Below are 12,148 nucleotides of genomic sequence, written 5' to 3' on the forward strand. Positions count from 1 at the left end.
TTTTTATAACTCTTAAATTATAAAGCCAAAAAATTCACAAATAAAGTGAACACTAATTTAATGTGACAAATAATGCTTTGCTGAAATTAAACCACTGCTAACAACATGAAGATGGTGCAGGTGTCTCTGATTCTGGCACCAGGAGCAGAGACAGAAATACTGTCTTCCATAACTTGTTTTTCTATGGCAAGTATCAACAAGTCCTTCCATCTCCGTGAGTCGTCTATAGTTTGTCCCTGTCGTGTATTCTGTTTCTCCTATGACATGTCTGTTTCTCCGATCTAGCTGTAAGCCCAGTGAGGATAAAAAATGTATTTCATTCATCTCCCCATATTACTAATGCCTATCATTATGCAAACAGAGGATATATATAAACATTTATAAATAAGCAAAAGAAAAGTTCTAAACAGAGGGAGGGACTTTACTGTCCACTCACTGAAAAATCCAGAGGAAATTTGATCCAGAGAGTCACATCACCATCACGACTACAGCTTCACTTCTCTGCCATCCTCTTGGTTCTGTCTTGTTCCATGAGTAGGTTCATCCTCAGGTTGCTCCAAAACTTGGCAATAAAATTAGTTCCAGCCATTCTATACCTCACAACTTCATATGACACTATCCAGAGAGAGAGAAAAGGTCTCTTCAAGCAGCACTTGAGGAACAGAGAGGAAGCTTTCCCTTCCCAGGAGCACACATTTGCACTGTGTGTGGGTGTGTGGGCAGAAACAGAAGTGTGGAAGTGGAGATTAAATCAGATCAAACTAATCAAGCTATCCTGGAGCACGGAGTGAGATTCATTCATCTAAATCCAAAGAGTTGAAAATGAAGGAAAAGTGCAGCCCATCACTGAAGAAAGCAAGAAGGAATGAACGCTAGGAAGGGACTCAGCAAATGTCCACTTCGAGAACTCCAGACAAGTCCACAATAACAATAGTAACAATAACACTGCTTCTCTTCACCAAAGCCTCTATGTTTTATTTTAAAAAAACAAAACAAAACCATACTTATTTTTTAAAAACATCTATGAAAGAAGAGTCTCGAAATTAGAACAAATTCACCAAACGCCCAAATTAATTATTCACAGGATATAGCATGAAACAAGAGTTAAAGAAGAAATGTGAAATTCAAGATAATGGCAACTTAAGGAGAATAATGCACTCAAGAGACTAGGGAGGTATGAAGTTGCCTTGCAAACTTAGGATTTCAGAGCTCAGGTAAAATCCAAAGACCTAAAGTCAAATCCTCACTTGGGAATACCTAATAGATCTAGAACACTCCCTAGGGGACAATACTCTTATAAAACAATTACTACATTGAAATCAATAAGATTTTCCTCTGTAACAAGTAATTAGTCTAAAATCTCAAAGCTCTGAAAAATATATACCTATATGGAATCCTATTCAAAACCTCTGGGCTAAAAAATAAAGACAAAACAAAACAAAAAACCCTCTAGCTTCAAGCAAACACATTTTCCTTAATATAATGTATCAAATAAAAGACTGAAATGCAGATTACATGTGGATAGCTAATAGCACGTGAACCATGAACTTCCAGATGCTCAAGCTGGATTTAGAAAAGGCAGAGGAACCAGAAATCAAATTGCCAATATCCGCTGGATCATCAAAAAAGCAAAAGAGTTTCAGAAAAACACCTATTTTTGCTTTATTGACTACGCCAAAGTCTTTGACTGTGTGGATCACAACAAACTCTGGAAAATTCTGAAAGAGATGGGAATACCAGACCACCTGAGCTGCCTCCTGAGAAATCTGTATGCAGGTCAACAAGCAACAGTTAGAACTGGACGTGGAACAACAGACTAGTTCCAAGTAGGAAAAGGAGTACGTCAAGCCTATATACTGTCACCCTGCTTATTTAACTTATATGCAGAGTACATCATAAGAATGCTGGACTGGATAAAGCACAAGCTGGAATCAAGATTGCCGGGAGAAATATCAATAACCTCAGATATGCAGATGACACCACCCTTATGGCAGAAAGCAAAGAAGAACTAAAGAGCCTCTTGATGAAAGTGAAAGAGGAGAGTGAAAAAGCTGGCTTAAAACTCAGAAAACTAAGATCATGGCATCCAGTCCCATCACTTCATGGCAAATAGATGGGGAAACAATGGAAACAGTGTCAGACTTTATTTTGGGGGCCCAAAACCACTGCAGATGGTGACTGCAGCCATGAAATTAAAAGCTGCTTGCTCCTTGGAAGAAAAACTATGACCAACTTAGACAGCATTATTAAAAAGCAGAGACATTACTTTGCTGACAAAGGTCCGCCTAGTCAAAGCTATGGTTTTTCCAGTAGTTATGTCTGGATGTGAGAGTTGAACTATAAAGAAAGCTGAGCGCCAAAGAATTGATGCTTTTGAACTGTGGTGTTGGCGAAGACTCATGAGAGTCCCCTGGACTGCAAGGAGATCCAACCAATCCATCCTAAAGGAGATCAGTCCTGAATATTCATTGGAAGGACTGATGTTGAAGTTGAAACTCCAATACTTTGGCCACCTGATGCGAAGAACCAATTCATCTGAAAAGACCCTGATGCTGGGAAAAACTGAAGGCGGGAAGAGAAGGGGACGACAGAGGGTGAGATGGCTGGATGGCATCACCAACTCAATAGACATGAGGTTTGAGTAGGCTCTGGGAGTTGGTGATGGACAGGGAGGCCTGGCAAGCTGCAGTCCATGGGGTCACAAAGAGTCGGACATGACTAAGCAATTGAACTGAACTGATATATATGGTATGCCTATATATACAGTATTCCTTTTCTTCTTCTTTAAAAATTTAATCTCCAACAAGCATCTAATTAGTACCTCTCAGATATACAAATGCTTTGAACTATGACAGACAGAAGGATAAACAAGATGCAAAACTGACACTCCTTAAGAAGCTATTTAGAAAATACCATAGCTAAAGGTAAAAACATAAGAGTTATAAGGAAATAATTTATAAAATAAGTTTCAATGAAGGTTAAGAAAACATATCAGCTTGAAAAGCCTGGGCAGGAGCTGCAACTATTCCTGCCCAGCAACCAGCTAGTACATGGCACACAGCAGGTTTTCAAAAATTATTTTATGAACAAATGAAAGAACAAATGAATGAGTAAATGAGGAAAGAAATGAGAACATTATCTCTAAAGTTGGTTCATTCATGTAACAAATGAACAAGCAACATGGGTTAAATTGAGGGTAGGATTTTAACTTTTTAAAACATAGAAGCAGATGATTTTAGGCCAGCAAAAGGAACAAAAAGCTACCAAAAGCCACATCATGGAAGAGGGAAGGAGTAGGGCATATTTGGAAAATGAAGAGCAAGCAACAGTTTGGCTTAAGTATAAAGGGATTTGAGGAAAAGTGGAGGGTGATGAAGGAAGGATGGGAAGATCAAGAAGGTCTTAAGTGTTATACTGAGGAGTTCTGTATGTACAAAGTAGCCATTGAGGATTTCTGAGTTGTTTAAGTACAGGAATCTGGTGGTAACATACAGCAAGGTCTGTTGTGCCATTAATGCATACCAAGCCAGGCATAAGACTGATTCCTGGGAGCTAGAATAATAGCTAAAACAACAGAAAAGAGGAGAGATACGTTAGAAATTACAGAAGTGGAAGGAACATCTGACAATGGATACAATATAAAGAGAATTGAGAGAGAGAAGACAGCCAAATATAACTAGAGTAAGCAAGAATGATAAATTCCATTAACAAAACAAGTGAAATGTGGGGACAGGACAAGTTTTAAGAAAAATAAGTTCAATTACCAGAAGTTCTATCTGAAGCATGTGAAAGATACTCCGGTAGATATGTTTAACAACTTACTGGCCAGAGACATTATTAATAGTCTTTTGTTACTTGAATGTTATTGACCAAGTGTGTCAATATTCACTTACATAACAAACCACCAGTTACAGGTATTAGGTTCTGCAAAAATCCCCTGATCAATAATGCGTTAACAGATAGTTCAGTAAAGAGGGCGGAGGTAATGAAGTAGATTTAGGAGTCATCAGCACTGAAGTAAGGCCAGAAACAATGGGAGTAGATGCAAGTGCCAAAGAGATTAACACAGATAAAGAAGATGTCTCCAGACAGACCTTGGGATACACTTATATGTAAAGAAAAAGAGACAGAATACTGAGAGAGGAAGGAGACATAGGAAAGTAGAATGTTACAAAAGTCAAAACAGGAATGACAAAGGGTAACAGATGATGAAGCAAGGCAGATAAATAGATAAATGGGAAAGATGATAAAAACAAGTATGCTTTAAAGACTCTGCAACATGATGAGATGAAGATGTAGGAAATGGATGCACATGGTCCCAGTTCTTTCACTTTCTAGCTTCACTACCCTCTGCAGGGATTCTCTGGTGGCTCAGATATTAAAGAATCTGCCTGCAATGCAGGAGACCACGGATCAATCCCTGAGTCAGGAAGATCCCTTGGAAAGGGAAATGGCAATCCACACCAATGTTCTTGCCTGGAGAATTCCATGGACAGAGGAGCGTGGCGGGCTACAGTCCATGGGGTTGCAAAGAGTTGGACACGACTGAGTGGCTGATATGCACGCATACCTTTTGCAAGTTACTGACCTTTCCAAGCCATAGTTTCCTTATACCTGTAAAACTGAAATGCCATGTTGCAATAGAGTCCGTGGGTGTAACACTACTAGAAAGACAATATTTTACTCAACTCTGAGGTAACTTAAAGAAGACAAAGGCGGTTTCTCATTGATTTTTGTACTTCCTGCCATGCTTTACACTTTAGAAACTAACTTCTATTAAATTTTAAGAGTAATAGCAAAACCCTCTACTTTGTATATGGTTGAAAATAAACTTCCCTGGTGGCTCATATGGTAATGAATCTGCCTGCAATGCAAGAGACCCAGGTTCAATCCCTGGGTAGGAAAGATCCCCTGGAGAAGGGCATGGCAACCCATTCCAGTATTCTTGCCTGGAGAATTCCATAAACAGAGGAGCCTGGCAGACTCCAGTCCACGGGGTCACAAAGAGTCTTACTACTACTAAGTAAGTAATTGAAAGTCGTTCAGTTCAGTCTGACTCTTTGCGATCCCATGGACCATGGAATTCTCTAGGCCAGAATACTGGAGTGGGTAGCCTTTCCCTTCCCCAGGGGGAACTTCCCAACCCAGGGATCGAACACAGGTCTCCCACATTGCAGGTGGATTCTTTACCAGCTGAGCCACAAGGGAAGCCCCAAAACACTACTACCATATAAAACAAAAAAAAAAAAAAAGGAAATATTTCCATTTTTGGAAACTGTCTTCCGTTATGATTTATTAGTCTCAAACACTGTCTTTTATTTCTTCCACATCACCAAAGCCTAGTGCTAACTATATAATACATTATTTTCTGACTAAACTATGTTTTCATTGACCTTGGCTCTCTATTCAATTTCATGAAAGCAAAAATACAATTGTCAAAATCTTAGTAAAAAAAAAAATAATAATAATAAGCTATATTATGCTTTACACTTCAACAATAAATTTCATTGGTTATGGTACTAACTTTCATAAATAAATAAAACATGTCATGGACTAATCAAAAGCTTTTAAAGAAGCTTTCATTATAAAACACTCTTGGAATATTGTAATAAGCTTGTAAAATTTTCCTAGATGTCTTAGTGAAAATGTTACTGCTTATACTACTCTTAAAGTTAGCATCTAAAATATTTATCAGAAACAAAATAATTTAATAGACCCTAGGAGTTTAATCCAACCAGTCCATCCTAAAGGAGATCAGTCCTGGGTGTTCATTGGAAGGACTGATGTTGAAGCTGAAACTCCAATACTTTGGCCACCTCATGCAAACAGTTGACTCATTGGAAAAGACTCTGATGCTGGGAAGGATTGGGGGCAGGAGGAGAAGGGGATGACAGAGGATGAGATGGCTGGATGGCATCACCGGCTCCATGGACATGAGTTTGAGTAAACTCCGGGAGTTGGTGATGGACAGGGAGGCCTGGTGTGCTGCAGTTCATGGGGTCGCAAAGAATCGGACACGACTGAGCGACTGAACTGACTGAACTGAGGAGTTTAATGTGCCTTTCCTGGAATAAAATCAATAGGAACATAAAAAGAAAAGAGCAGAGTCAAAAATCAAAGATCACTAGCATGTCTGCACAACTATATAGAATTGTATTATAAAGGAAAGTCTTGACTAAAATGATTTATAACTCCCTACCACACTTGTCACACTATTCTGAGTAGTGTTGACACTTTTGAAAATAAATTATGAAAACTAAATAAAACATGGACTTATTCTTCATGCTAATGAGAAGAACACAATTGGCTGCATCATAAACAAATTTCTCTGACCTATGTCAACAGGAAAAAAAAACTATAGTATGGTATAAGATATTAAAGGAAAACAGCTCCCAATTAAGCATGTAAGCATGATCCAGCCCTCATTATTTACTGTCATAATGTCCTGAAAATAAGATCTTCACCCTACCAGAAGAGCCAGCTGACTTGGGCCTCAATCCCCAAACAGCTGGTTAAGAAGAGAATCCTGTCATGGTAAGTAGAGGGCATCTCTTTCACCAAAGGGCCCCACTCAGCATACAAACACCAGACACTGAGGAACTCTGCCACAACAACCTTTGCTTTTTAAGGCAAAAATCCCCTACCAACCCAAACTTAAATGTATAAGAAGTACAAAGTTCATAACCTGGGAAGACTGCTTGTATTTTATTACATACACCTCCACTGATTCCACTTCATTTAAAACGAGACAAAAATTCATCCAAAATCCCAACTGTGACCACCTCAAGTCATGACCTTCACCCCTTTCCTCTGCGGTCACCCACTCCCTGGGCTTCATCACCCTTTAGTGCAGCAGCACTTAGCAATCTGAAATCCAACAGCTCCCTTCTGTCCCGTCTGCCTTTATCCTTCTAGCTCTCTCACTCCCCAATGCCACTGCTCTTGAATTACATTGGACCAATTCAATTAAACAGCTGTTAGTTCCTTAACCTTTCCATCGTCCAATCCATGTTGTCTTGGTTTTCCTTCTTTGGGAATCCAACCTAGATCTCACGATCCATCATCATTTCAACTACTTTTCCTGCCAAGACAACATGATCCACTACTCCCCTCAAGCTTCTACCCACCACTTCTTTCACCACTAACTACACCTAGCAACAAGCTTGTTTCCTATCTTACCACTCAAACAGAGGCCATAGGCCAAACTGTCCACAACTTCCTATCCTTCCACTAGTCCCTCATTCAAATTTATCACATTCAAATCCATTTTTTGCTCCTTACCTTCCTCTATCAGAAAATAATGTCTCCCTTCTCAGACTGAAAGCCAGTTCAATACACGTAAGCACCTGACACTCCAGCTTCCTCAGGGCCCTTGCTCTCACCCAGAACTTCCTTTCTCCCCCACACCCTTCACCTCAGCCATCCCAGCAGGCTCTTTCCCTCTCAATGCTCTTACTTTCAGAGTTCCTTCTTTAGTCCTGATATGCTCATTCTGTACACTCTTCCTGGACCATTTTTTCTATTCTTATGGTTTCTGCTAACATGTATAATTGATACTCCTAAAACTAATTGAGACCTCCTTGTTAAGTGCCAAACCATCATTTTCAAACACCTACTGATGGCTTCCACCTGGATATCACACATCAGCTTAAAATAAATATTCATCACTACTCCCCTTTTTCCCAAAAACATTTCCTCCTTTTAATGATTTACACAGTTTCCTAAACCAGAAATCTGGGAGGCATCACAGATTTCTCTTTCTACCTCATAAAAAACATCACTATGACCTGGTAATTTTATTTGCTAAATCTCTCTAATCCATACCCAGTCTTTCACCCACATCTACCACAATGCAAGCAACTTTCCATCCACCCCTACTATTACCTCAATGCAGACAAACATCCCTAAAATATCTGCTCTCTTTAATTCAATCTCAATCCCCTCTAATTTTTCCCTCCAGTAATGTAAATATAAATTTGATCATATTACTATCTTAAAAAGGTTTAATGGTTTCCAATCACCTTCGGTATGACGTTTCTTTTACATGGGATACAAACATGCTATTTTCCTCTGCCTAGCATGACCTCCTCCTCCTGCTGACTGCCTTCTACTTATCCTATAAAGACTCCGCTCAAGAATGACAAACTCACTCTGACCACACTTCTAGGCTCAGTTAGACCCCCCTCATTTCTTTCCACAGAGTAGTACAAATAGAAATGACCAAAAAGGCTTTATTCATTAAAAACATAAAACCTCAGAGTTTACAGCCTCTGAGGGCCACTGAATATCAATTACATAGAAGTGATTTTACAAAGCCTTAAAGTAGTTTTTAAGACAAAGAAGAAAAATTTATACAAATATTCCAGAACAAATCAGCAAGTACACTTATGTTTTAAAAAAAGTTACACTGCTGAAACGAAAATTCATATTTAAGAAAAATGAGGGGGAAAAGGACTATCACCATTATTAATTACTCTCTACTATAAAATGATAATGACATCATAGCCATTATAAAAATAATTTAATATGCAAATTGTTTTATAAATGAAACCAATTAATACGGAAAAAACTATGTAGAAAACCCAGAGATAAAAAATAAGTATCAGTAAGACATGACCCTTTATCAACACTCTTTTCTTCTGTATTTCTAACAAATTTGAAATCTTAAAAAATGCAGCTCATTATTAAAAAATTAGAGCCAATCACTATGGCTAAAAAGGTTGAAGTTATTAAAACTTAAAGACTAAACATAGAATGTCTCACTTCATTCTACCTTGTTTAAAAAGTAATGTGAAAGGAGACAACCCTTGCAAAGTACAGATACGCAGTCAGATCCGTATTGTATTAAGTTCCGAGGAGTAGGCTTCCACATAGGTCAAAACCATAATTTTGCAGGTAATGTTTGTGAAGACACCAGGTGAATGTTAACCAGCAAACCAGCATACAGATGGAAAAGCTTCTTATACCCAGAAAGGCTTTGCATTAGGGTCTGCCAAACACACCTCTCCCCACTGCTCCCCCAATAAACAAAGAAATACACTAAAAACTCACCAGTTCCCTTTAAGAACAAAAGTCAAAATATGTATCCCTATCAAATTACCAGGGAGAAATGAATTCAACCAAAATATTTCTTGAAAGTCAAGCCTTGCTCCTAAAAAACCATCGCTATCAGGCTAATTACTTCAGTCTTGTTTCACACTTGTGACGCAGTTAAGGTTATTTTTCAGTTCCTAAAGAACTGTCCTAAGCTTACTAGAAGTGCCACAGGTTAAGAAGTCAAAGTTCTTGCATCCATGAAGCATGTACTATATACAAAATTATGTATCAGGGATAATCACACCAAAAATTACTTCTGTGATAACCTCACAGACTAGGTGCGATTACTTAACGCCTCTTCAGTCAAGGGTCAAGTGAAAAAGCTCATGAGATTTATTCCAAGTCCTAGAAACGGGCTGAGTTTTACCATGTGGCGTTCTGAATGCATTTTCCAATAGAAGTAATGTAATAAATGGCAATTTAATCTCCAAGCTAGCCCACAAAGGCCTATGATTACAGAGGAATCACTACTTCTATTTGTATTATAAGAACTGGGAATGGCCAGTTCTATAAATAATTGTTAAAATTACAAAATAGAATTTGACATTTTTAAATGAGAGCATATCCTGGGGTAATAAGAATAGCCTGTTTCTTTAAAAATACTTAAAACAGCCATATTCTTTAAAACTCATATTTATAACTTTCAACAGATCATATAGAGAAAAGAATGAAAATCGATATTAAAACAAACTACTGACTATCTGAAATAAAACTTGTCATAACATTCATCTTTCCAAAAGTGGCACATTTGATTTTCATCATTGGGTAGGGAATATTTTCGTACTTTATTAAAAAATTACTAAATGGAGTTTGTTGGAGAATGAGACCAAAGTACAGAAAAATTAAGGTTCCTAAGAAGCCTAAAATTCAAACTTTATTGGGCAAGTTCTAATTATGAAATCGCAGATATATACCAAACTGCATTAAATAGGAGTAAGTGTAAAATAACTGCTCGAACAAAAATATCTTATTTCAAAAATGGGAAAAGAAATTGAGTAGCATCTTTAAAAAGTTTAAGAGACATAAAATGGCATCAAGAGAAAAAGCTAATAGTGACTAAAAGCTAAAAATTCCAATTCAGGAAATATTTCGAGAATTTAATTTGTATATATTATTGAGCCTTTTTAACAGTATGCTTTTCCCCTCTGAAAACTTTCTCATCATAATCTAATAAGCCCATTCTTTAACTCTATTTTACATCTGAAAGAAAACTGAAGCTGAAAGTGGTTAAGACGTCTCGCGAGCACTTAAACTCAGGTGTATACTATTTGACTCTAAGCCCAAACTTCTCAGTACATTGTTGCCCTTAACAAGGCTTAATGTGGTCATTGTGGTTCTTCACTGTTTGCCCTAAGTCAAGCGTTTCTGGATAATTTATTAGTACTTCATGATACTAATAAAGAGTTAAAACTGCATGACACTTACCAAGAAGGAAAAAAAGCTACTTTCAATTGAGTGACATACACCAGAAAGCTGAGGAGCACAAGCGGTACCACAACTATGATTATTAGCTTTTAAAGGCAACAAACCTAAATTTTTGAATCTGGCTTAATTTCGTGTTTGAAAAAGGCCAGAAAAGAGGAGGGTACCATACACCTAGCTGAATTCGCTGACTCGGCTCACTGCGCGAACTTCGGTGCTAAATCTGGACAGGACAGTAGCGAAAATCAAAGCGCCTTAGACTTGCCAAAAGGAAACTACAAAACCGCTCGTGAAACAACCCACCGGTTCGCAAATCTGGAAAGGTGAGGGCCAAAGGAGAATCAGACAGGACTGGAGGATGGGACTGAAGGACTGAGTCTAAACAGGATCGACTATGCTCACCGTGCTTTCTCCCGAAGTCGCCCGGAGCTTACCTCCTTGACCGGTGGGAATTTCTTCTTGCATTCCAGGGACAGGGCCCGCAGATCGCTCTGCATATTCTCCAGCAGCTTCTTAACCGCCTCGGGGCTGTTGGTGCCAGACATGATCCACCAAGCCCCGTGCCAATTTCTGAGCGGCGCAAACGAACTCTGGCACTTGTCAGTTCCTTGGGGCGACAGAGAGCTCCCTTCAGGCGCCTCTGGCCCTAGGGCTGTCGGCCCCTAGGGCTCCACGGGGGCTCGGGCCGGCCTGGGCAGCGAGCCCGAGAGCCCCCCGCGGCCTCCTCGCAACTGCCCCCGCTCTTATCCCAGGGGCCCCCGCAGTCGCCCCGCCCTGCTAGGCTCCGCCGACTCTGGCGGAGGAGCCCACCAGGCGGGCAGCTCTCTCCCGCTGACGCAGGCTCGGCTTACACCGGTTGTCACCAGCCAAGCTGGAGAGAAGCTTCAGTGCTGTCTCCCCAAGCCCCCTAGACTCGCCGACGCCATTAGCCGAGTCGCCCACAATTCCGAGCGCGGCCGGGACACGTCAGCTACACTTCCGGGCAACGCGGCCACCGCCTCCGCCGCGGCCAACCCGAGCGTCGGGTCGTAGGCAGGGCGTGGCCAGGGGCGTGGTCGCGCTCGGGGCGGGCCCAGATCAGGGCTGGGGCGCTTCCTTGGGCCCAATTCCCAGCCTCGGAGTCGGCTTAGGGCACAGTTTGCCTCGAGGTTCGCTTGCTTTTTGGTGACAGGTGTCTGAATAGTGCCCCTGGTACTCCTTGTTGCGTCTGTGTTTATGTTTCTATGAAATTGTATTTCGGTGTAAACAGTTTGCTTCCTTTTGGATTAATCCTCATTTGTCCTGTCGCTCATTTCTGCCCCTTCGAATATCGGAACAACTGGCCCCAAATCAACGCCTACCTTCTGTTCATCCTCCCCCCAACCCCCGACCTAAATTGCAATTCCTCCATAGAACTGTACAAAGCATGCCCTTACAAAGTACATTTACTGCGAACCAGTCGCTTATCTTCCTAACTTGTAAAATGGAGCATTAAACTGCCCTCTACTCCAAACCCTTTGCTCGTTTTCCATTTTACCCAAAGTAAAAGCCAAAATTCCTCTGTTCACCTACCTAACGCTCTGCGATCTGCCTCGTCTCCTTTACTGCATGTGTCTCCTCATTAAAATGAAAATTCAGAAGCGTTGAAATG

The 12,148-nt window shown here is 40.1% G+C and overlaps 1 protein-coding gene across 5 annotated transcripts in view; it reads right to left on the bottom strand.

The window, feature by feature from the left end:
• The window catches only part of MON2 (MON2 homolog, regulator of endosome-to-Golgi trafficking), a 109,717-nt gene extending 98,233 nt beyond the window's left edge, over positions 1–11,484 (bottom strand). For 4 of the 5 annotated variants that reach the window (XM_043888329.1, XM_043888312.1, XM_043888303.1 and 1 more), the window contains exon 1: positions 10,953–11,484. In XM_043888329.1, coding sequence (XP_043744264.1) covers positions 10,953–10,983 — 31 coding nt within the window. In that variant the 5' untranslated portion in view covers positions 10,984–11,484. Of the gene's footprint in view, positions 1–436; positions 616–10,952 lie in introns of all 5 variants that reach the window. The other variant, XM_043888338.1, reaches the window with a different exon arrangement.
• Between the last annotated feature and the right edge of the window lie 664 nt (positions 11,485–12,148).

This window comes from Cervus elaphus, chromosome 3 (assembly GCF_910594005.1).
Source record: "Cervus elaphus chromosome 3, mCerEla1.1, whole genome shotgun sequence".
NCBI lineage: Eukaryota > Metazoa > Chordata > Mammalia > Artiodactyla > Cervidae > Cervus > Cervus elaphus.